The sequence below is a fragment of the Enhydra lutris genome, unplaced genomic scaffold, assembly GCF_002288905.1.
Source record: "Enhydra lutris kenyoni isolate GAN:26980312 unplaced genomic scaffold, ASM228890v2 scaffoldscaffold44, whole genome shotgun sequence".
NCBI classification, from domain to species: Eukaryota; Metazoa; Chordata; class Mammalia; order Carnivora; family Mustelidae; genus Enhydra; species Enhydra lutris.
In genome coordinates this window covers 10,982,003-11,005,857 of record NW_019154128.1, presented here as the reverse complement: position 1 = coordinate 11,005,857, position 23,855 = coordinate 10,982,003, and the positions used below count along the sequence as shown (strand labels likewise).

Genomic DNA, 23,855 nt, shown 5'->3' with positions numbered 1-23,855 from the left:
GTCCCCAAGACTGACTTCATCCTTCCTTCTCACATCACCTTCTCTGCATGTTCCTACTGGACCCCACAGACCTCCAGAGTTATCCTGGATGCTGTGGGGGGTCAAGAGAAGGGCATTTGTCTGGCTGGTTCAAATTCTGTTTGGAAGAGAGAGTTAGAACATCTGAAAGAAGGAGAAGAAAGGGAACTTGTTACATTGCATAAGAGATGTTTCTGGTCACGTTTGGAGCTGAACACTGTTGATCTTTATAGAGTTCTCAACTACAGATCTTTAAAGATGTGTTCAAGTTATTTAAGTATCTGACCACATTTTTATCCCAGAGATTTCTCTCTGAGCAGGCTGGAAAGGTGTCCTGAGTCTGTCCCTAAGTTGAAAGCTCTTTTCTGAAGAATGTTGAGGGCACTACCCTAAGTCCTCCATGGGCTTGTATACAGCAGAAACAAATTTTAAGTCCAATTAAGGCCCACCACAGTGACAAACATACTGAGAGCCTCACGGGACTCAGGTGGAACTCGCACAAGGTTTTTATAAACCACCACCCACCTCTTACTAAGTCAGGATTAACCCTGGGGGTACGAGTAGCCACTGGCTCGGACGCCAGCAGTGGGGAAGGCTATGCTTTGTCTGCAGGACCAGGGACCACAGGCAGAACAGATGCCCCCCCCCCCATGAGAGGTCACTGGAGAGACATGGGGGTCTGAACTATGTCCCGCAGAAGTTGTCCGCTGTTTGTAGGGCAAGGGTTCCATCACATGACAGGCTGTCCTAAGGCTGAAGGTGTCCCATAGCTTTAGGGCACATCAGATGCCTATTGAGGAGAGCTGGGAAGGAAAGGTTTTGAGAGAAGGAGAAAGGAAAGCAGATTTGGAGCTTGACATTGGGAAGATGTGGACAGGATAGTGGGTTGCACAGGCCTCCAGGGAGAGGGAGGGCTTCTTAAATCTTAGGGACAGACTCCTTGAGGAAGGAGAGGACAAGTACGTGAGCAACATCACCAGCCTCGCGATTTGGTGGTGGCCTCAAGAAGACAGTGTGTGTGCGCTGTAAAAGGCAATGGAACCGATGCACAGGACCCCCTCCCCCCAGTCTCGTCATGCCAAAATCCCCCAGGGCATTCAGTCAAAGACCTGGGACCCTGAGGGAACTCTGGGTCTCCTTTATCCTGAGCTAGCTCCATTTGCTTCCTCCCCGTGTCCTGTTGACATCACACTAAAATGCCACCACCCCCAGAAAGCAGCTGGATAGAGACTACCCCACGGAACTAGCTGGACATTCTGAATCTAAGGACGTTGGGCCGGGTTCTGCCTGTCTGATTCAGGAGGGAATTGGTTTTGTCTGGTGGGAGGTGCTGGAGGTGAGGCTGGGTGAAATCGTGTCATCCAGTCCAGGCTTAAGAAGAGCCAAGACACAGTGCTGTATTTTCTAGAGCCCCTGACTCTTCCCAATCCCGTAGCACGGTTGGGGCTCCTCGACAGTGGATGCCCACAGTGGGCAAGCAAGCCCCCCTGCACACAACCCAGGCCGGCTCAGCTGAAGCCTTGGGTGCCTCGATCACCCCCACAGGGGCTGAGGATATGGCAAGTCTCTGGGCCTGGTTTCCATCCTCTCTGTAGGAAGCCTCGCCCCTCCGAAGATCTCACTGAGATTGTCCAGATTTGTAGTTGGCCTCTGGCCTCTGGCCCAGTTCCCTGGCATACCGTGAGTGGCTGCTGTCCCCTCCAGGCCTTTACCTTCTTGAGATGTTTTCTAGGCTGAGATTTCTGCTCCCTGGCGCCTGAGCCTCCCTGGCCTAATTTACCAGCTGCCATTAGTCCCACGGGGTTGCCTGCCTTCATTCGGGTTTACGCCCCTTTGCACTCACCCCTACCCTGGGACATTTTGCAGCAGCCCCTGCTTCAGTGTGGGGATTTCCTGTCATTCATCCCTGCAGCATTCTTGTATACTCTCCCTCCCTCCCTTCTCTTTTTCTCTTCCTCCTGCAGCCCCCTCCCCTCCCACGGATTCAGACTTCTCACAAGCGATGTGCCATCGACGCCAGACCGAAGACTTTGTGCCATCGCATACTCACATCCATCTCTGGAGGGGGCCTGCTTCAGAGCAGGGGCTCACAGGGCGGGCAGCAGGACCCTCAGCAGTGGGCGGGTGGGGGACTGGAGAAGCCAGTGAGGCGGGACCCCAGACCCCTGATGCTGGGGAAGATCTCCAAGCATAGAATCCATTTGCCCATCCCACTGGGGATTTCGTTCCAAGTAGGCAGCAGCATCCAGGAGCCAGTAAACGTAGCACAGTCTGCTTTTGCGTCACTGGTGGGCTCTCCTTCTCCAGGGACCGTAGCAGGCAGAAACGATGTGTTTGGTGCGGTGGGACAGCAGCATCCGGCTGTGCAGGCCTTGGAAGTATTTTGCCGATCCCCGCTTCTCTCCTGTGTGTTCCTCCTTTGCTCAAAAAGCATTAGGCTCTGAGATAATGGTTCCCAGGGCTCTGGCACTGGAATTGGGGGAAGCCTTCAGAGGTGGGAGAGCTCTGCCTCCCCCAGAAACCTATAGCTCTCCTCAGTGAAAGCCAAGGGCAATGAGGGAAATGCCGGCCAAGTAAACTTCTCTTTGTGTACGTGTTCTCTCTTTTCAAGTTTGCTTCAGTGTGAATGCCCCTCTTTAAGGTAAGGCCTCCAGAATGGGGAGTCTGTCCAGGTAGGTGAGCCCTCAGGCCCGGTGACATGGAGGCCCTTCCAACCTCATGATCCGTTTCCATCCAGCCATCTACACTGCATGGCGGGACCCTCAAGGGAGGCCCTTCCTGCATGCTCCTGCATGAGCGGGCTGTGCTGAGAGAAAACTGGGAAGTGGGCTCGAGACCCTCACAACCTCACCAACTTTGCACCCTGAGGGAGGAGCCCCACCGAGCAGGCAAACCCTTCACCTAAAGCTAGGCCCCTGGCCTGAGGGACCATCTGAGAGCAGGTACCACAAAGACCAAGCCCTGGGTGACTGTTAGAGCCAGTCCTCCTCCCCGACCTGGCAGGGCAGGGACGGGGCCCTGCCAGTTCCTACAGTCTCAGTTAGGACAGCCCCCTGGCCTATGTCCGTGCCCGAGTAAGAGCCCTGAGCCTCCAACAGGCTGCAAGCTGCCATGAAGATCCAGGACACTGCCAGGCCCGGAAGGCATGGGAAACGTCCAGGAACCCATTTCCGGCCATTGGCCCAGGTAGTGACATGGCACAGGACACCAGGCTGGCTCTGAACACAGAGAGACTTGGGGCAGAATAAAAGTGCCATCACAGGATAGCCGTGGACACCTGGGAATTCACTCCCCCACTGCAGACCTCTGGCCTCCTCGAGTGCCACCTCCTTATCTATAACGTGGGGATTAAAAATAGCCTCTCAAAATTATTCATGGGATTAGACAAAGCTGTGGATCACTAGGAGTTTCGTGCCTCTCTCCATTCACCACATCCCCAACCTGGTATAGGCCCTCCTTCTCCTGCTCATCCCGAGGTGAGGACCCAAGAGCTCAGGATGGCAGGAGGCGGCGAGGTGTGTGGAGGCCGGGCCATGGAACCAGGTGTGGCCAGGTTTCCGATAGGGCTGCAGGATCCTGAGAGAGGATCCTGGGCTTCAGGCCGCCCATCCAGAGCATGGGGATAGCAATGTCGACTGTGCTGAAGAGCGAGGAGGAGCGCAAAGCAAATTGTGTGAAGTGAGGACCACCATCCTTGGGATGTAGCGAGCGTCGGGACAGTGCTGACGCTGGTGGTTCCGGAGACTCTGGGGGTCTCAGCCGAGGGGGCTGGATCTGGACCTGGCACGGTGCCCAGAGAGGCCAGGGGCCCACGTGAAGGGAAGCTGCCATCACAGGGCAGAAGGGCACATAAGGCCTGGCAGAGAGCCTTCTGGGGTTTAATTCTGGCCCCCTCCCGGTCTGGGAAGCCAGGGTCGGGGGAATAGGGAGCCAAGAGATACAGCAAGGCAGAGACTCATTCTGTGCCTTTTGGGGAACCCCAAGTTTCATCCTAAGGTCTGGCCCCCTTTTACTATGTGAGCTGGCCAGCACCTTTACTCCCCGTACCTCCTTTCTCAGAGGGGTTGTTGCCAAGCACAGCCCTGACACCCAGCCCTAAAACGCTGGTCTGTCCAGACACCAAGACCCCGTGGCCATGGCTCCATGAGTACAGCAGGTTCCCAAGGACTTCTAAGCTTAACAGCCTCGGCGGAGCGTCTTTGACTCTGCACAAGGGATCTCTCAGTCTGAGAATTGAGTTTGCGGGAGCATTCCTGTGGCTCGACCCACATGTCACTTTGGTGCCCCCACCAATCATGCCAGGGGAGGAATTCAAGCCCTGTGCTGGGCATTTCCATAAGCTCCCAAGTTTTCATTTATGCCTTCACCACTGTTAGGTTGGGATTTGCCTTCGTGGGTTCATCACACCAGTGTATATTGAATTGAATCTCCTCCCCACTCCACTAGCACTGGAGGTAACACACAATCTACCGGGAAGCCTGGGACCTACAGGGCTGTGTCTGACCAAAGGCCAGCAGGTTCTCAGAGGAGCTGCATCTTGGCAGAGAAATCCAGAAAGCGTTAGGGAGAGACAGCTACCACCGGGGAAGTGGCTTGGAGGGGGAAGGGAGGGAAGGGCAGGCTTCAAAGCTGCAATTTTCAGCAGGAATCTAGCAAGTATGTACTTTGTGCTTTTTGTCAAGGCGTAGAGGGGAAGGTTGGTTGACACAGGAAGAAAAAGAATCCCCTACCATCACCTTAGTGTTACTATCTTGAGGAGTTCGGGCCCCAGGAGGAGACTCTAACATGAGGTCCTTGGGGGAAGACCAGCGTGGTGTCAAATCCAGAACTTGACTTGGGGAGGGAGTTGTGGGGTTTGCCTCTTGAGGTTAGAGGACAGGGAGGAGAGACAGGTTGCAGAAGAAAGGCCTCTGCAGATGGGCCAACAGGCAGGATCTCTGTGGGCCGCGGGAGCCACTCCCCCACTGTGGTATCATAGAAGACAGTGCCCTCCTACCTCTCTCTTGCAAAGGAGAGTCACGGGGAGAGTCTGGAAGCCCAGAGTGGAGGGCCAGTGGTCAGAGTCTGGATACTGGGCATCAAAGTAAAAGCAGAGGAAACCTCAGACCTTCCCCGTAGAGGGGCTCAGGCCTCCAGGACTCCAGCCAGCATTTGCTCTTTGAAGGGTACAGGCACCAAGGGAAACCATGCACCCTGACAGTGTGCCCCACCCACACCAGCCTCCAGGTCCAGGACCTTGAGTCCCCAGGGGCCCCGCTCGCTGTCATGGAGAAAAGTTCTTGGAAACCCAGCTCTGCCCGCAGTTCTTAGAAACCCTCGGTACCCTATTTGCTCCCCACTGTTTGTGCCAGGGCAGCAGATGGTAATGGAATTGGATTGGGCCTAAACCTGACACTCAGACGTTACTCAAGAATTCTGGGGTTTGACAAACACACATTGGGCACATGGCACATCATTGTGGTTCCAATTTCAGAGCGAGGAGGCCTTCAGCGCTCCGACCCTCTGTGTGATTCTGGCTTCTTCTTTCTGGGACCTACTCCACCCTTGGAGGGGATTTCTTAGAGCTCAGAGCTTGAAAGTCAGTGGATATATCAGGTGTGTGAGCCCTGGTAGGTGTGGAAGAAGGTCAAGAATGGCCAGGGCAGTGAGATACAATACTTGCCTGAAGTAGGGAGATGGGAAGATAAGCCTGGGCTGGGGCTTATCATCTGTGATGACTCAGGAAACAAAGCAGACCTTGACTTGGAGCTTTGGCCAGACTCCCACCTCCTCCCCTCCTCCTGGCATCTCAGCCGGTGTTTGGAAATCACAGGACTCGTGGTCCTCCTGGGGAGTCAGGGCAGATTCAGGCTACAGGTACCCAGGCACATGGGATGTGGCTGTTGCAGTAAATGATTCAGAATACAGTCCCCTCGAAACATGAGCTTCCAGAATTGAGCCCCCACCATGTACCAGAGGCAGTGAGCCAGGGGGAGAACACTGGACAGGCCTGGGTACTGGTTATGGATACATAACAACCCCATGTCATGTATCTGTGAGATGCAGAGCAAGTCACTGAAGTTCTCTGCTCCCTTCTGGTAACGTAAGGGACTCAAGTAATCCCTAAAATGTCTTCTAGCCTATGAGGGCAGGGATTGGAGGTTCTTTGAAATCAACTTTTTATTGTAATAAAATTTACATAGACTAACACCTGCCCATTTAAAGCGTGCATTTTGATGCCTTTTCACAAATGGGTGTGCCCGTGTTACCGCCAGCACAGTGACTATATAGTACATCACCTCCCCAAACAGTTCCCAAGTGCCCTTTGCCCCAGGCAGTCCCTGATCTGCTTTCTCTCACCAGAGAGTAGATTAGTCTTTTCTAGACTTTCATATATACACACACGGAGTCATGCAGCAGGGGCTCTTTTGTGTCTGGCTTCTTTCACTCTACATCATGCATTTGAGATTTGAGAATTTTATCTTTAACTTTTTACCTTGGAAAATTTCAGACCCGGACAGCAGTAGAGAGAATCCCTATGTGTCCATCACTCAACACAGACAATTAACCAGTTCTGGTTAATTTGTTAGGGGAGGGATTTTTATCTGTTTTGTGCGCAGCTGTATCCTCAGCGTAACTCCTGGCAAGTAGGAGGGGCCTGATACCTATGCATGCGGTGGGTGAGTGAATGAATTCTGTCCATCTACAGTGTTTTCCCAGAGAATATTTCTCTGTTAGCTCCATCTCCAAATTCTCTTCTCACCTTTTACGGCCCAAGAGCTATTCCGGTTCATGCCTGGGAACTTGGGGTGATAGGGTCCTGCATTGGGAAACCTGACATTGTTGAGTAGTAAGAGAGGTGGCTGACCTCATCCTGACTTGAGAAGGATACATTAGTGTTTACCAAAGCCAGCAGGCAGAGCAATAATAAATCACCACCAAGAGAACTGATTTCTATCTAGAACGTTTTCGTAAATATGGGGGGGAGGGGGGGATTGGTGAGTGGAGGAAGAGGGCTGGTGCCAGGACCAGGTAGAAAAGCTTCTTGGGGCACCAAAAAAGGTGTTTAACAGCTGTCAACAATGACCCAGCTTTTTTGAGAAATAGATGTTATGTGCAAAAGAGGCGGAGTGGGGCCAGCTTTGCTGCCGTGGGCCTGCCCACTTTCTGCCAGAGGCGTGGGCCCTGCTGCTGCATATCCTGCCACGTGGGGCCGGCTCGCTGCAGAGCCCAGCTTGGGCACTCAGGCCTCGGGCGAGCCGTGGCACGCAGGGTGCTGTCTCCTTCCTCCCAAGGCTGTTTATTCCTGGATATCCGCACTGGGTTTTCTACGCATTCTCAGTCCCTTGCACCCCTCCTGGGTACCCCGGGCCCCTGCTTCAGGGTCTCCCCAGCAGTGGGTTGTAAAAATCCATTTAATGAGTTAATAAAAAATTAACGAAGAATAGGGTAGGGTTGGGTGGGGTGGGCTCGGGTCAGGTAGAACAGAACAAGGAGAAGATCAGGCCAGAGCACAGTCTGCGATGCAGGTAAAGTAGAGCTTGCAGAACCTTCTCTGGGGCTGGTGGGATGAGGGGAGGTGTACTAGGTTATATACAAAATGTATTTCTTACTGTTGAACATAATAAAGCATTTTGAAGGGCTCTACTCCTCGTCACCCCTAATGTCTAAGAAGTGACCCCTATGAGTAGAATGGGATGGTGATTTCATGGACTGTGAGGACACAGAGAAGAATACAGGTGTTTGTTTGCTTGCTTGTTTGTTTGTAACACAGCAACAAGACTATTGGTGGAAGCCCCTGGACTCCAAGCTGTAGCCCTTTGCACCCACGAACACAATGAGGCCTCTTAGCAGGAGGCAGGACAGTACACGTAAGGACATGGGCCTCGAGGCCAGAACACCTGAATTCCATCCTGGCTGCGCCTTGGGCAGGCTGTTGCACGATCTCCCTAATGGGGGCCGTGGCAGCACCCACCTCCCCATAGGGAGGGGGTGAGCGGGAACAAATCAGGTGGGTGAAGCACTTAGTGCAGGACCCGGCACCCGGAAAGCCTCCATCCGGGAGCTTTATGACATTTCCACGTGCAGAAATAGGTGTGCCAGCACTGTGTCAAAGGAATAAAAGACAGATGCCCAGTCCGTTGTTCGTTAGCCCTAGTTCTGAGGAGCGCTGGAAAGGAGGCACAGAGCAGCCCAGATGGAAGAGGGGGAACAGCCTCGGTCAAGGACAGCTCCCCAGGAAGGGGTATTTCCTTCCCTATCGTAGCATCACAGACTCCTTGTGGCCTCAGGAATGGTTTCTGAAGTCCTTTGCATCCTCCGAGGGGGAAATGGACCCTCCTCTACTCTGATTTCTGATCTGAGAGGGTGGCGGGCTCACCTTCTGAGCGAAGCTCCTGCGCCTTGCCCTCCTCTGAGGACTGAGCGGGATCCTTGTAATTAACCTGAAACTGGCACGTTCAGTCCTGAGCCAGGCACTGCTAGTGATAGAAGACGCTGCCTGCCTCCCCCGGGAGCCAGGGTTCACAGGGCACTTAGAGGCACCTCCAGGCCATTTATAAACTCCACGCTGAATGTCGTCAGGCTCCCCGACAATGAGGACTTACCGCTAACCATGTGGCTCAGAATGACTCTTGGCCAAATGTATGCATTATGCATTTGTGACCAGATTTTCGAGTCAAATAGTCACAGTCAAAGGTGTGCGTATGTCTGGACCTCGGCAGGCCCGGGAGGGTGGCGGGCTGGAAGGGTTTTAGCAGGTAGAAGCATCCACCCTTCGGGGCTGCACAGAAACGCCTCCTTCCCTAAAGGGAATGAAGAAATGCTGTCTGTGGAGTTAAAGCTTCAATACAGATGGCTTCGCCTGGTCTTAAAGAACCCTCTGGAAAGAGCCTCAGATACATAGTCTGAGTCCAGGGGACTTCTCCCAGTCGTTTTCATAGGGTCGCTTCGGCCTTCCTGCCGGGCACTGAATATGCCAGTGGGGACGTTCCATGCTGGGGACCGCATGGTCCGAGGGACTTTAGCCACAGGGGACATTTCAGGTCCTGAGAATGCTTCCCAGGGCTTTCTCCTCTATGTGGATTCCCCAGAGTTATCATGCCTTGGAGAGATCCAGGCTTTGTACAAGGGGAAACTTTGAAATCTTTGCGTCTTAGCAATCAAGAATCCCAGCCCTTCAAGAATCTGAAACAGTAAATTCTCTCTGGGAAAATATTTCCATACGCACAACAGCCTATACTGTATTTTATGAGGTTCATGGAGGCCGGGAAGTCCATTCCCTGCTGCCGGGCTTGGCAAACTAGCCCACAGGCTAAATCCCACCCACCGCCTCTTCTTATATAGCCCTTGCACTAGTTAAGAATGGATTTTACGTTGTTCTTCCTCTGGTTGAGGAAGAACGTTTCATGACACTTGAACATCAGATGAAGCTCAAATGTCAGTGTGCGTACATGAAGTGTTCCTGGAACACAGCGTACGGTGTGGTTGTAGCTTGTCTCTGGCTGCTGTGGGCCTCCGCGCTAGAGTGGACTGCTCGTCACAGGGCCTGCAACACCTGCATATTTACTATATGGCCATTCCGAAGAAACTCACCACTCATGCTTTAGGAGTAAGAACCCAGGTTAAGAGGCTTGCCTTAAAAGAGTTCACTTAGGGGTGCCTGGGTGGCTCAGTGGGTTAAGCCTCTGCCTTCGGCTCAGGTCATGATCCCAGGGTCCTTGGAATCAAGAAGCCTGCTTCCCTCTCTCTCTCTGCCTGCCTCTGCCTACTTGTGATCTCTCTCTCTCCCTCTCCCTCTCCCTCTCTCTCTCTCTCTCTCTCTCTGTCAAATAAATAAATAAATAAATAAATCTTTAAAAAAAAATACTTCACTTAAAATAATCGAGCTGTAGAATTTAGAGGTAGGGCAACTTTGAAAATCACCTTGACAAGTTCCCCCACTTGACCGGGATAAGCAGAGGACGCCGGGGAGTTGTGTCTTAGGTTCTCCTTTCCACGTTCTGTGGGTTTCTAGATGGCACTGCCTTCCAGATGAACCCAGCTTTCAGATGGTTGCTGCGAAGTTTTGTTTAAAAAGCACTGTATCGAGTGTAGAGAGTTTGGTAACAGCTTCTTTCTAGCAGGGATACCTGCCCTTCCCTATAAGGACCTGCAGAGGGCCAGGTCTTTAGCCACTTGTAGACCTGCGGATTCATAAACAGATTGTAACTGGCTGAGCTCCTTGGCTTAGGGAAGTATTTGCTGGGTGTGAGGGAGGCGCTGGTGTTAGCTGGCAAGTGTTTCCAAAGTAGCTCTTGAAATGGAGTTTGTAAAAATGTGTATCTTTTATACTCTAGCAGACAATCATGAGAGGACAAGGAGAGAGTGGAAATCGTTGAATTTCAGCAGCTGATTTGACAGAACTCAGTTGTGGTGGCTCATTTGGAATGCCTGGTTCTCAGAGGGACTTGGTCCTCTTTTAAAAATATACGCATAGAGACTGCCTCAGGCGTTAAGGAGCTTTCCTCAGAAGTGGTTTAGACAAAAGGCAGTCGCCCAGATTTTGGGGAGGAGGCATTTGAGGCCACCGCCTGCAGCTTGGGTGGCTCCTCAGCCCTGCAGGCCCACAGCCAAGACATCATGCTGCTATGACCCTCTCCTTTGGACCAGTGAACGGCCAGGAACCAAGTGATTCCCCATTTTTAAGTGTCGTGAAGTGAATCATTTGTGCTTAAAAAGCAAATGGGTCTTCATTTTCTTTTCCCCTAAAAGATAGAAGTAACTTTACTAGAGTAAAAGTCATAAGCTAGAGACTGTGTGACCCCTTCACCCAGGCTATCATATTTTTTTTAGTTGAATTAGTTGGCATCATCTAAAAATTAGGAGATCTCACATGAAAATGTATCTGGAGCATTTCTTGGGCATTCAGAAGACCTAGAAACCCTAGTCTTGTTCCTGAAACTGCTAAGGAAAAGAGGCAAGGAAGGGATCCACTGGTCCTTTACACAGAGGGGCTCAACCAGGCTGCATGTCAGAATCACTTATGAAGCTTAAAAAAAAAAAAAAAATACAGAGGATTTGTATTTTGTCTTTGTATTTTTACAAAGGATTTGTATTTTACAAAGCTTTAAAAAAATACAGAGGATCACCCCTGGAGGGTCCAATTTATGAGGTGCAGGGCGAGGCCCAAGTGTCCCATGTGGTGGCCCTTTGGGGTTTTTTTATTTTTGTTTTTTACGTTTTTTAATCACCCAGGGCTCATCATGGCGAGTGCACTCCTTAATCCCCGTCCCCTTTCCCCTCCCCCCACCCACCTCCCCTCTGCTAATCATCAGTTTGTTCTCTATCCATGTGTCTGCTTCTTGGTTTCTCTTTCTCTCTCTCTCTCTCTCTCCTTTGTTTTGTTTCTGAAATTCCACATATGAGTGAAATCATATGGTTTTTGTCTTTCTCTGACTGACTTCTCTCTCGGAGCATAATACTCTAGCTCCATCCACGTTGCCAAATGGCGAGGTGGCATTCTTTCTTAGGTCCAGACATGCCGTCACGTGCATACACCACCCCTTCTTTGTCCACTCACCAGTCGATGGCTGCTTGTGCCGCTTCCACATCTTGGATCTCAGTAGAGAATGCTACTGTAAACATCGCGGGGTTGGGGGGCATGTATCCCTTAGAATTAGCGTGTTTGTCTTCTTTGGGTAAATGCCTAGTAGTGCGATGGCTGGATCGTAGGGTAGCTCTGTTTTTAACTTCTTGAGGAGACTCCATTCCGTCCTCCATAGTGGCTGCTCCTGTGTGCATTCCCACCAGCAGTGTAAGAGGTCTCCTTTGTCGGTTGCACTTTGGTTTTTTTTTGGCTTTTTTTGATGCGTAGGCAGGATGGAGAACCACCCTGTTCACCAGTGACAAAAAGCAAGGCTGTTACTTCGACTCTCACTTTTCCCCAAAGGGAAATCTCTTGGAATTACAAAGGTTAGGGCAAAAATCACTAAGAGTGAACTGAAATCCAAGGGAGGTGAGTTAAGGAGTCACATTTTGTAGAGCGCCCCAGGGGGGTGAGGGCGTGCCCATGGCTGGGGCAGATCCCGAACAATGGCATCGAGTCTCTGGACTCAGGGCCGGGCATCACTGTTCTGCAGAGCTCCTGGCAATCCAGCGTGCAGCTCCTGCTCTAGGCCCAGGGGAATTACCTGTCCAGTTACTGAAAAATCCGCTGGGCTTGGTAATTTGGATTTGATGGAACAGAACAGTGATAACCAAATGACGGGAGACGGGCAAACAGTCCCCCTGTATGCAAAAATACAGAACATGTGGATTGGGGATACTTGGAGTTAGTTGCTCTAAGAGCAAGATCTGGAAGCTTCTCTAAGAATATAGCTTGTGGACACTTGAGGGGCAAACAGTAATCACTTGGAGCCAATTAACTTCATTTCTAGACCAGTGGACCAGAGAAACGAGGCAGGCGTTGTGTGTCCTTATTCCAGCGAAGCAATTGGAAGTCTCTAATATCATCCTCCTGAACCAGATGGAAAAAGTGACCATGGCTGGTCAGTTCATAGTGGATTTAACCAGCAATGCCACCCCCCTGCCCCACTGCCCAAGTGTGCTGGTGGACCTGTCAGCTTTGCGAGAGGGCGGCAAGTCAGAGGGCGTCGAGCCTGAGCCTGCCTCACACGGCATTATCATATGCGTCTTAATGGAGTAACGATAGGCGTGCCAGTCATGTTTTGGGATGACACAGAGCCGAAGGACAGAGCAGAGAAGATGGATGATAGAATTAATGTTCTATTCCCACAGTACTTTAGAGTTTACATGAGCATGACTTACAGGCTGTCCTAGAATCCTCAGCAAGTGAGGTATAGTCATCATCCCTCCTTTTTTGGTCACAGACTGAGATCAGAAAAGTAAGTTACAAAATCGTTATTTCTGGGGGTTTCTCGACAAGCCGGAAGTAAGTACCAAAATAAGAAGAAATCAAAGCGCAGTGCAAAGGGTCACATGTGGATTCAAAAAGTCCATTTCAGAAGACTGGCGTTTGTGTCTGTTTCCTAGGGCTGTCTTGGCAAAGTACCACCAACCGGTGCCTTAGAACAGAAAACTGTTGTGTCACAGTCCTGGAGAGAAGTCTTTAATCTAGCTATCAGCAGGGCCATGCTTCCCCCACAACCAAGAGGATGGCAGTTGGGGGGAGGCCTTCCTTGCCCCTGTCAGCTTCTGGTGGCTCCAGAAGTTCCTGGGCTCGTGGCAGCTTCTCTGTTTTTCAGCTGGCAATCCCCTGTGGCTCTGCACTGGGCTTCCCTCTGTGCAAGTTGGTCTCTGTAGTCAAACTTCCCCTTCATATAAGGACAAGGGTCCTTTGGGTCAGGGCCCACCCTCATGACTTCAGTTTGATGACATCTGCACAGACCTTATGTCCAAATAAGGTCACATTCTGAGATACCAGAAGTCAGGAATTGAGCATATCTTTTTGGGGAGACACCACTCAACCATAATGGGGTTACGTTGGATTGAGAACACTAAGAGCATTCATGATTCATCACAGCTGCATGAGAAATGGTAAGACAGCAGTACTATCTTAGACACCAGTTTAACGTGAGCGTTCCCACCAAGTGGAAGGTCATGCCACAGCACGTGGCATAGTTCAAACCAGAGTCCAGAATCGAGAGGTCAGCTATGGCCACCACATGCTAAGGAGGAGATGGATTTTAAAACGGCAGGGAACCATCGAGGCCTCAAAGCAGGGTAGGTGCTGGAGAAGGTCCGTGGGCAACCCAATGGGAGATGAACTCAGTACATCTTGTGCTGATTTCTATAAAGAAGGCTCAGAAGTCTGACCAGTGCTTGGTTAACAAAATTAAGAGGGGGAGAAAGGGATGGAGGATTATGTTTGCAGAAATTTCTAGGTAAATGATCATTAACTTGAAATTCTGTTCCAACCCACATTTTTGCCAGGCAAGAGATTATGCACTTACACGTTCTGTATTTCATTTACCTTCACGTGTAAGCATGTATGTATAAACGTGGACACGCGTCATCTGTTATTTCGAATGTATGGTACCATGAATATATATGTGTGTGTGCAGATTCAGTTCATTGATAGTGAGCAAGCATTCTAATTATTCAAATACTCGCTTTTCCTTTTCAAGTACCTCAAAGAGTGAAGTGGAGCTTAGACAAGACTATTGACATTTCAAAGCTAGGAGGAATTTGGCGTTTGACTGTTAAGCATGAATGAAATTCCTTCAAGCCAAGGGATACTACAGTCTACCATATGCCCCACTGGGCAGTCAGTATCTTCAGGGATCGGAGAGGAGACAAGGACACACAGGACCTATTCGAAGGGGCCACGTGCATGGCCTAGGAAGTGCCATAGGAGCTGGGAGGGATTGAGATTGGGTGGGGCTGCTGTCAGAGGGAGCTGGGACCTGACATGGGACTTGGACCCAAAAAAGCTGGCCTTTTGGAGACGGGGTGGCCATAGCCTGCCCCTCCCCCCACCCTCCCCCTACTGGTCGTGTGTGGGTATCACAGGGACCCCTATCTCTGCTCTTGTCCTGCCGGGCAGAGGTAAAGAGCTGGGCAGGCATCTGCAGAGTGGTCACACGAAAGCCAGCCCCACACCCCAGCCTGTGAGATTAGGGAGTTTGCTCTGTGCTTGAGAACAAAGTCATCTGTTGATCTCCTCGTAATCAGATGAAGACAGAAGCAGGACTTGCTGGCTCCTCTGAGAGCCCATGTTTGTGCCTTCAGTGCAGTCGGTAAAGGGACTGCACCAGCCAGACAGGAAGCGCGCATTCGGGCCACCCGCCCGTGTCCCTGCTGATGGCGGAGCACTGCCACAGCCCGCTGATCGCCCAGCCCTCAGCCCCTGGTGATTTAGAAGGCAGGCCCCAGGCCCTTGCACTCTGCTTCTCAGATACAGTTTCTCAGAAGGATCTGGAGCCGCCCATAACTGTTTCCTCCCTCCCCTCCCTGCAGATACCAGAGCTATGCCCTGCCCCCATGGTTGGCCCCAGGCGTCTCAGCTCCAGAGACCTTATCTCTGAAGGGATGCCAGCGGGAACGGGAGTGTCCTTTTCCTCTAACAGCAGCCACAAGGGGTAGTGACATCAGCTCCCCTTAGCCCATCTGTCTTGATGGAATTTCCCCAACCTTGGTGGAACCTGTTTGTGTTTGTCTCTTTGCAGTCATCAGGGAACCCCAGGGCACCCGAGCTGACCACAGCTCACAGAGGAAACCCCACAACCTAGGCCCAAGGCTACCTGTTTCTCTGGGCTCTAGGCCGCTCCTGAGTCACACGTCAGCCATCTCGCCACTTCGCCTGCGCTCCCCCAAATGGGAGGCCCCTCTGGGACCCCAGCTGCCAGTGGTCCTGAATCCAGAGCACTTCACTGGCTGTAGGCATAGCAGCAGCAAGAGAAATACAGTCACTCCTTTTTCAGCAGATATTTGTTGACCCCTGTTTGCCAGGCCAGGCGGTGGGCTGGGGACGGAATGGGAGTTCAACCCAGTCCTCGTGCTCAGAGCTCACAGATGAGTCAAAAGGAGGAGGATACATGCGATCCATGCTATGATGGGTTAGGATAGTTGACGGGGCACTCCTCAGAGTCATGGAAAGACAGGAAGGCTGCTTGAAGGAGGGGCGTCTAGGTCGGGATGGGCAAGGCGAGAAACCCAGCTGGGTATTGAGGACTTGCAGGCAGAAGGCGGGAATGAGAGGGGGGTTCCAGGCCAAGGATTAGCTGTGCAAAGGCTTAGAGTCGAGGGAGGCCGGTGAGTCCAGAGAACCTCAGGGGGCAGCAGGGCCCAGAAGTGGGCAGCTAGGTGGGGATGAGACCCTGAAGGGTCTTAGAAATATAGGACTGTAAGACCCTGGGGCTTTTCTCAAGAGCTACCCAGTGCCATTGGAAGAATCTCAGTCTCCAGAGAAAGCCCTGGAAGGTTCAGGCAGACCCTGGCTCCGCACTGGCTCGGTATTTGGAGGCCTACAGAGAAATATAAGTCTCGGTCCCTGCAAAAAGCCTGTGGCATCAGTGGCAGATCACACAGACCATGCGGGTAACTGCCACACTGTACACAATGTGCCATGGCACACAGTTGCCCAGACGTGGAGGGCACATTTACTGAGTGCTCATTATATGTTGGGATCTATACTGAGGCGCCTAACATCTGACATCCCATTGAGTCCTCAAGGTAACCTATGGAGTGCCTGTTACTATCTCCATTTTACAGATGAGAAGACTAAGTCACAAAGAGTGACTTCACACTGCATCATATAATCAGGAAGCGCCAGGCCCAGGATAAGAGGTCAGCCAGTGCTCGCGCTCTCCTACTCCATGTTGCCCCCCTGAGTGGGGGGCAGGGATGTGGGGAGGGCTTTGTGGAGGAGATAAGGTCTGAAGAGGTCCCAGCATCACCTCTTAGATTCCACAGTGTGGGCTGAGTCTGACATGGAGATTTTAGGAGAGGCGTATGGGATGACCAAGGGTCTAGGTAAACAGGGAGTGTCTCTGTGGGTTTGCCCATCTGAACCTTGGAGTTGAGTTTTGTGCTTGCTGAGAGGAGGAAGCAGCTTTTCAAAGAATAAAATCAGTGAGTAAAGATACAATCCCCAATCGTTTTCAAATAGGTGGATACTATGCCTGCTGTCTCCAGGCTATTAATAGGGGTTAGTATTTCCCAGAGATGCCTGCTTTAGAAAACTTCTCCAGTGTCTAAGGTTAATAGGAATTACACAGAGTTGGCTTTTTGAATTGGAAATGAGTAACTGACATGCACCTAAAATGCTTCTAAGGATCTGGAAGGGCCTGGGCCAGGTTGCATAAGGGGGCGAGCAAGGCAAGTGTATTTTTCTCTAGAGCTCTTGAAGAATGGCACAGTCACTCACATGCTGCCAAGGATTCTGTGACCTCTGGAAAGCCCAGAGCCAGGCTAGATGGCTCCCCAGACTAACATGAAATGGAGCTAAAGATCCTCTGGGAAGAACATCCCTAGGTATGCTGACTGACCCCGGGTCCCTGGTCCACAGTCAGCGAAGGACAACACTCAGACGGCCTGTGGAATTGAGCTCCATCACCACGCTCGGCTGATCTCGGGAACTGAAACCAGTTTCCATAACTAATGGCCACTCAGGTCTGAAAGGGGAAGCACAAGCAGTAGCTACACAGGGAGGGTCTGGGCCAGAGCAGTTCCAGATTTCCCAAGCTTCTCTGTACATATATGCTCCCCATCGGGTGTGCCCAGTGAGAGGGAGCCGGGAAAGAGGGGTCCCTGCTTCCGTAGCTACTGGAGACCCAGGCATGGCCCACGCTTGGCCATGTTACAGAAGAAGTTTTCCTCCTGCCCTCTTCCTTGCCTCTCTTCTTCACCCGTCTTCACACCACCCCTTCTGCCACTCTCTTCTTCTACTACCCCTTCTGCTGCTCTCCATCCCTCCTGCTCCCCATCGAGGACATCTCCTGGTCATCTTCTGGGATGGTGCTCAGTGCTTCCCAAGTTACTCCTCCCCACCCTGTTCCTCCTTCTAAATTCATTTTACCCGGCCCAGCAGGCCCAGGCTCGGCAACCCCTTCCTCAATCCAAGTGAATCCATCCCACCTTGGACAGAGACTTTCAGAAGAGGCGTCTTCACACCCTTGACCCAGGCACTGACCCTCCCCTTCACTGTAGAGATGGGCTCCGTATTCCTCTCCGAAGTTCCTGTCCTCACAGGGCCGCCGTTTCCTTTCCGCTTGTAGTATACACACTGGAGGTGGAGACCGCATCGGCCTCCTGCCCAGGAGCCAGCCCCTCCTGGTAGAGGCAGCTGAGCCACATCTTGGCTTCCCCATCTCAAGGGCAACACCCACATCCTTCAGTAGCAGGTCCTGTTTCCATCCCTTGGGTTTTCTGTATCTCCCTTCTGTCTTCCCTCTAAGGTATCTGGGACCGACTGAACTATGCAGCTCAAGCCCAGAGAAAAGACCCCAAGCAGGACTGATGGGTGCTGAAAGCTTCACTCCTCCCTGCTCAGTGCAGTTCTCCTGATTCTGATCTCAGCCTGGGGTGATCTGCAAACATGCTCCCCCTCCAAGTTACCCACTCTCACCCCAACTTACAGCCTCCCCTGCCGTGCTTGCACACTGGCCACCCCTTCTGGTGCCATTATAGCCCAGCAACCTGGCCTCAGTGTCTCCCGGTGGGCTTCGATCCTTGCTCCATCTTTCCGTGTCTGCAGGGTCTAGCTCTCCAGACACTCCACGAACGCAGCATCACGCAGAGACCCAGATCTGACTTAGACTCTTCTCCTAACTAGTCGGGTGACCCTGGTGGAGTCAGCAGATCTCTCTGAGCCCCACTTTATTCATCTGTAAAATCAGGATAACAGTACCTGCCTATTCCAAGGATCAAATAAGGAAATAAATGGGAAGGTGCTTTGCTTCGTAAACAGTAAAGCCGCCTTTCCCAAACTGTGTTGCAGAACTCTCCTCCTGAGGGAGGTCTTGAGAAGCTATTCAGGAAAGAAAAAGTTTCACGTCAAGCTTGAAGAAGCCTGTCCTAAACGCACTGAACCTGGTTTCTTGACCCTAGGAGGTCTCAGAACCTTTAATCCGCCAGTGTACGTGGCGAACCTCCAAGAGCCGAGTGCAAAAATAGCTTTGTCTCAAAGCCCCTTCTTTCACAGACTACTTATTAACGTCTTTCAGGTCACTAGTTTCCACAGAACAAAGCCTATATTAATATTCTTCCTCCTACAAATAATAATGCTAATCTTTCCACAAGATCCATTCCATCATCCAGGTCACAAATCCTGGGTAACAGCAGGCAGTCAGTGCCTAGAAGAGTACGGCAGGAGCTCCTTCAAGCTCCTGGGCATTATGCCATGTGTTCCAGGGGAGTGGGGCCAGTGGTGAAGACCCCCGCAGTTGGACTCGCCCTCCTTGCCTCCATCCCCATGCTGGATTCTACCCCCGGCAGCTTGGTGAACCCATCGGCCCATTCTCCGTCCTCTGTGTTCCCGCCCTACGCCCCCCATCTTTGCCCCATCTCTCTCCCTGCCAAGGTGACTTGTGCCCATCTCTAACAATGCGATTGTAACTCCTTCTTCCAGTCCCAGCCAAGTGCCACCTTCTCCATGGAAGTTGTTCTAACTCTTGCAGTGTGTGTTCGAGACAGGAATATTGGCTCCCAAATCAACTGGAAGTCCCAAGAGGCAAAGATTGTGATTTACACTTGCAGATTTTTTTCTCAAACCAGGATTTGATTGCTGCCCTCCTCCTCTCCCCCATAGACCAATAAGCCCTACTTTGGGAACCTGAGCCTCCCCCAGGAACGGGTCCTTCTGAGCTGGGGAGTCAGTGATGGGTTTTTTCCCATCATTCAGCAGATGCTTCCTGTAGGGAACCCAAGGCTGGAGAAGACAAGACCCCTGCCTTTAAGGAGCTCTGGGTCAAGACACCCACACACAACTCATTGCAAGTCAGCACGTTGAGTGTAATCGTGGAAATAATGCAGGAGTGCATAATAAGGCTCTTAGTGGGTACACATAGAGATGGAGGCTGGCTTCCCAGAAGATGCCCACCTCCCCAACCCCCACTCATTCTCCTACTTAGAGAGAGGATGTCTTATGGAGCAGACCTGGCAAGGTTAAGGAGGTCTACCTTTAGAGAAGAAAGACCACTGCAGACTCTGTGGGAAGGAGATTGGAGTCTCTTCCTGGGATCACAGGGATGGAGGTCTTGATGGAGCCAGAGGGATAGTCTAGGAGGGGAAGTATGAGATGAGAACTCTGCATCCCCCTCTCCCAGACACACATACCCTACCCCTACACAACAGTCTGTGGGAATCCCACTTCCCTGCTTTTCCGTCATCCCCTCTCACCCCCTCTTCCTTCTCACGTGGACTCATTCTTCCTCTCCAAGTCTCTGCCACCTCCTGGTCCTGGGGCCATCCATTGTGACCTCATCGGAGCAGCCCTGGGTCTGCTCTCGGGAGCTCGCAGCCTGCTTTGGCAAGAGGCTGGTCCGTGTAATGCCCACTCCCCGCGGGGGGCCCTGGGGAGGAAGCTCAGCCTGGAGTCAGTGCTTTCTCTTTTCTTCTCGCAGAAAACCAAAAGAGACGTCAATAACTTTGACCAAGACTTTACCCGGGAAGAGCCAGTACTCACGCTTGTGGACGAAGCCATTGTGAAGCAGATCAACCAGGAGGAATTTAAAGGCTTCTCCTACTTTGGTGAAGACCTGATGCCCTGAGAAGCCGCTCCAGGGCGAGTTCGGTGATGCTGCAGGAAGGGGTGCCGAGAAGTCCTATGCGGGAGGCTCCAAGGCCTTGAACTGCTTCTCCTGTTCTCCAGAGCCTCAGTCCCTCATCTACCCTCTATTTATTGCATTCCCTTACCCCAGGCCGCTCACCCCTCGTCTCCCTGGGGACCAGAAGGCACTCCCAGTCCTTGTCTCATCAGTCGTGCAGAATCTCGTGGTTTCGGTGGGCCGTGTTCGGTCTGTCAGCAAGCCTGTCTCCCCTCCTCGGGGGCTCCTGGCAGTGACGCAACTTCAGTTCTTTCCCTTCAAAGAGCAGCAAGAAGAGCAAACAAGAAGCCCCCGGCTCTGCTGTTGGACAGAGGGTCCCGAAGACTGTCACCTCTCAGCCCTTCTTCCCCCCGCGCCTGCCACCCTCTGCCCTTCTGTCCAGGAGAGACGGGTGCTTCTCTGGCCCCGGGGGTGGGCGCCCTCGGGGCGTGCTGTGAAGGAGACAGCCGGCCGGATGCAGGGGTGGGCTCCCCGGGTTGGTTTGCTCTGGAATGGCTCTTTCTGGCTTGCTCTGGTGTTAGCTTTGGTGCATGCCGACGTTGTGAGGCCGTGTATCTCGTGCAAGGAATCCCTCTTTGTAGAAAAATTTGATTTTTGAACTCAAGTAACATTTGAAAAACATATTAGCAAATTGGCTGTCCAATTGGCTAAAAGTTATAAATTCCAATATTAACGCAGGTAGCTATTAAAGGGCTAATACACAATGAGAAACCAGCCGTCCGAGGTCCGAGGTTGACGCCATGCCCGCTCTTGTGGCACATGGGGGCTGGAGGAATGGAGAGGGAAGGAAACAAGTAGCGCTCCTCATTCTTCCAGTTCTGCCTGAACACAGAGGCCGCTATGGTCATGGCTCAGCCCCTGAGGTTCTAGTCAAGCTCACTCCCAAACTCTCTTTCCGGTTTCGTTCTAAGCTCCCAGCACACACACTATTTATTTCCTGCAACGGCGTGTTCTTTTTTTGCGCACCTCTGCGAAAATGGTAGTACTACTGTGTCGTGGTCTTTAGACATTACACGTGTAAAGTGAAATATGAAACCTCTGCTCTTGAGGCCAGCAGAGGGAGGCTAAACGGGGGTCACGCGGAGGGTATCCAGAGACGGATGAGTGACTTGTTTGCAAACTGACACCCGCGTGCCGTGCCGGGGCGACTCGCACAGACCCGATTTCACGGATGCGATGTTACCTCCTGTAGATAATTGCTAACAGTGTTACGTTCTTCGATTCCCAAGGGTTCTCGTGGCTTTGTGTACCCGTTTCCCGGCGGTCACTTGATTATATCCCTTTTACTGAACTGATTTCGCAGGGAATGGAATCCATTCCAGCTGTTGCACGTGGATTTCCCCACTGCCCCTTAATATGTATACTTGTGAGTGGCAAAGTGGCACTAATGAAGCTTTTTGCCTTTTGTACATTTGAGATTTTTGTATATAGTGTTTGCTGCAAGGCCTGTGGAATTAATTCATTGAATTTAGAGGTATTCAACTGCTGCATGTTCAGGCATATTATAAAACTTTAGTCTATGAAAGAATAATTATAATAATGTCCAGGTGCAATATTCTGTAAGCATATTGGTTCAAGTTACCGAGAGATAAGGTGTTTCTTTCTTGAGGGCGGGGAGGAGTCCTTTGTGTCGTTTATTTCATTTTGGTTTATTTCAAAAAGATGTAAACATACATTAAGCTATATTAAGTCTCACATATCGTGCTCCCATGCTCTATTTTGCCTGGATAGAGAAGGGGAAGGGAAAGGAACGGTTTTGATGGTGGTTTCAAAGCATGGGCAGTGACTAGCTTGAGCCCCTAGGGAGTTAGTGTCCATCTTTGCATCTGGCCCGTCATAGCCTTTGTTACTAACGATGACCTTGAGTTCTCTTTCGTTTTTACTTTTTCAAAAACTCAGGTGTAATTATTATCTGTTCTTACGATAATTTCAAATATTATACTCTATCAATTTGTGTGTTTGGCATACCAGTGCAGTGATGAGGAACAGTAGATTAACTTAATTTATCTTCGGTAACTTGACATACTGGAGAGAGAGACTATCGTCTGGAGTTGAGTACAAGCACAGAAACATCTTCATGGTGGCATCATCTCATTTTTTTAAGAAGACATGACAATACTTCCCATCATACTCTTGCATCACTACTGCTCTGTTTTTCCTCTGCTTCCTTCGCCACGATGAACTTGGAACGGCCAAGCAAGCTCTAACTGCAATGCCAAGTGGCCTATACCAAGGCCTCGGTGGTGTTCCCTTCTCAGCAGGGCTGGGGCCCTTCCCACAGGACAGCTGGCATTTTTGCTGGAAGGTCAAACAATACATTCCACCTGGCAGCTCCAGGCAGTCATTCGCGGGGTGCCTGGCCCAGAGACGCCCCCTTTCCGCCCCAGAGCTCCACTGGCTGGGACGCCCCCTGCTTGGGGCCGGAGCTGACCAAGTTCTCAACACGGGCAGGTTCAAATCCCACATGTCGTCTATAGAAAAAAAGCTTGTGTGTTCCTTGAGCATTCTCTGTTTCCTTTCAGTTTTCACAAGGATTAGGAAGCGGACACACAGTTACATTTCTTTCTAATCTATCCAGCTCTTGAGTGGGGAAAAAAAAAAAAAAAAAGCCAAAAAAATATATGAAGGATAGCTGTTCTCCTGTGTTCTCTCATTATGGACTTTGTGAAGTGGAAACATCATTTTTTTTCCCTCCAAAGGTGAAAAAAAAATGCATTCGTGCTTTAAAAAAAAAAAGGCTAAAAAATTACCTCTTTTTAAATTATGTGCAAAATAATTCTGGCTAAATATAAAATGTATTCAATTTTAGGGGTTTTTTGTATTGTGATGCTTTATTTGTACATTTTTTTTTCTTTTCTGGATGTAATTTTAATCTCTTGCCATTCATTAGTGTTATTTCATTGTAAACATTATTGTGCCAAATGTACTGTATTCAAAAGGATGTGAATGTGTATTGTTTCAGAACCTAATAAATACAATGGCGTTAAATCATATTTCTGGGCTCCAGTATGTGTTTTTATCTCCTCTGTGAGGAGCAGGGTGGCACCATTGAAGCTTTGTGCCCTGCGTATGCTTGAGATTCCAAATTCTAAAACCTAGACGTGGTTTCAGCTTTGCCCTTGCCCTTGCCCTTGGGAGATGCGTGAAGGAGGCACATAACCATATTGGCTCACCCCAGCCTGGCCTTGAAGCTTCTGGGACTGCCACTGCAGGGATGGAAGGGGCCTGAGTAGATCAGATGTGGCTCTGGGCTGTCTGGGCGTGGAGCGAAACCGTCCCGTCTGCCTGGGAGTCTTGAAAGATGGGCAAGCAAAGCAGGCAGCACCCCCATTCTTGTCTTTCTAGAGAAACAAACGCTGAATCTCCTTGAAGCCAAATGCCCATGCAAGCCTCGTCAGGACTCGGATTCTGACTGGCCATTCAGAACTCCAGGTCTTTGGAGTCCCAAGAAACTCCTCCTGGACTGGGAGCCCCTTGCAGGCTGGGCCTGGAGCACACGACTGACCACTGGGGCTCTGAGCATTAGCTCGTGCCGCCTCCGCTGCACGGCCATCATGGCAGTTCCTGGGCTCTCCGCCTCCTCCTTCGCTC

At 51.1% G+C, this 23,855-nt stretch overlaps 1 protein-coding gene across 1 annotated transcript in view; it reads left to right on the top strand.

Annotated features, from left to right (window-relative positions):
• The window catches only part of LOC111155859 (protein kinase C epsilon), a 479,634-nt gene extending 456,380 nt beyond the window's left edge, over window positions 1-23,254 (top strand). Inside the window, exon 15 of the mRNA XM_022516279.1 lies at window positions 20,061-23,254. Coding sequence (XP_022371987.1) covers window positions 20,061-20,207 — 147 coding nt within the window. The 3' untranslated portion in view covers window positions 20,208-23,254. The remainder of the gene's footprint in view (window positions 1-20,060) is intronic.
• The last annotated feature ends 601 nt before the right edge of the window (window positions 23,255-23,855 follow it).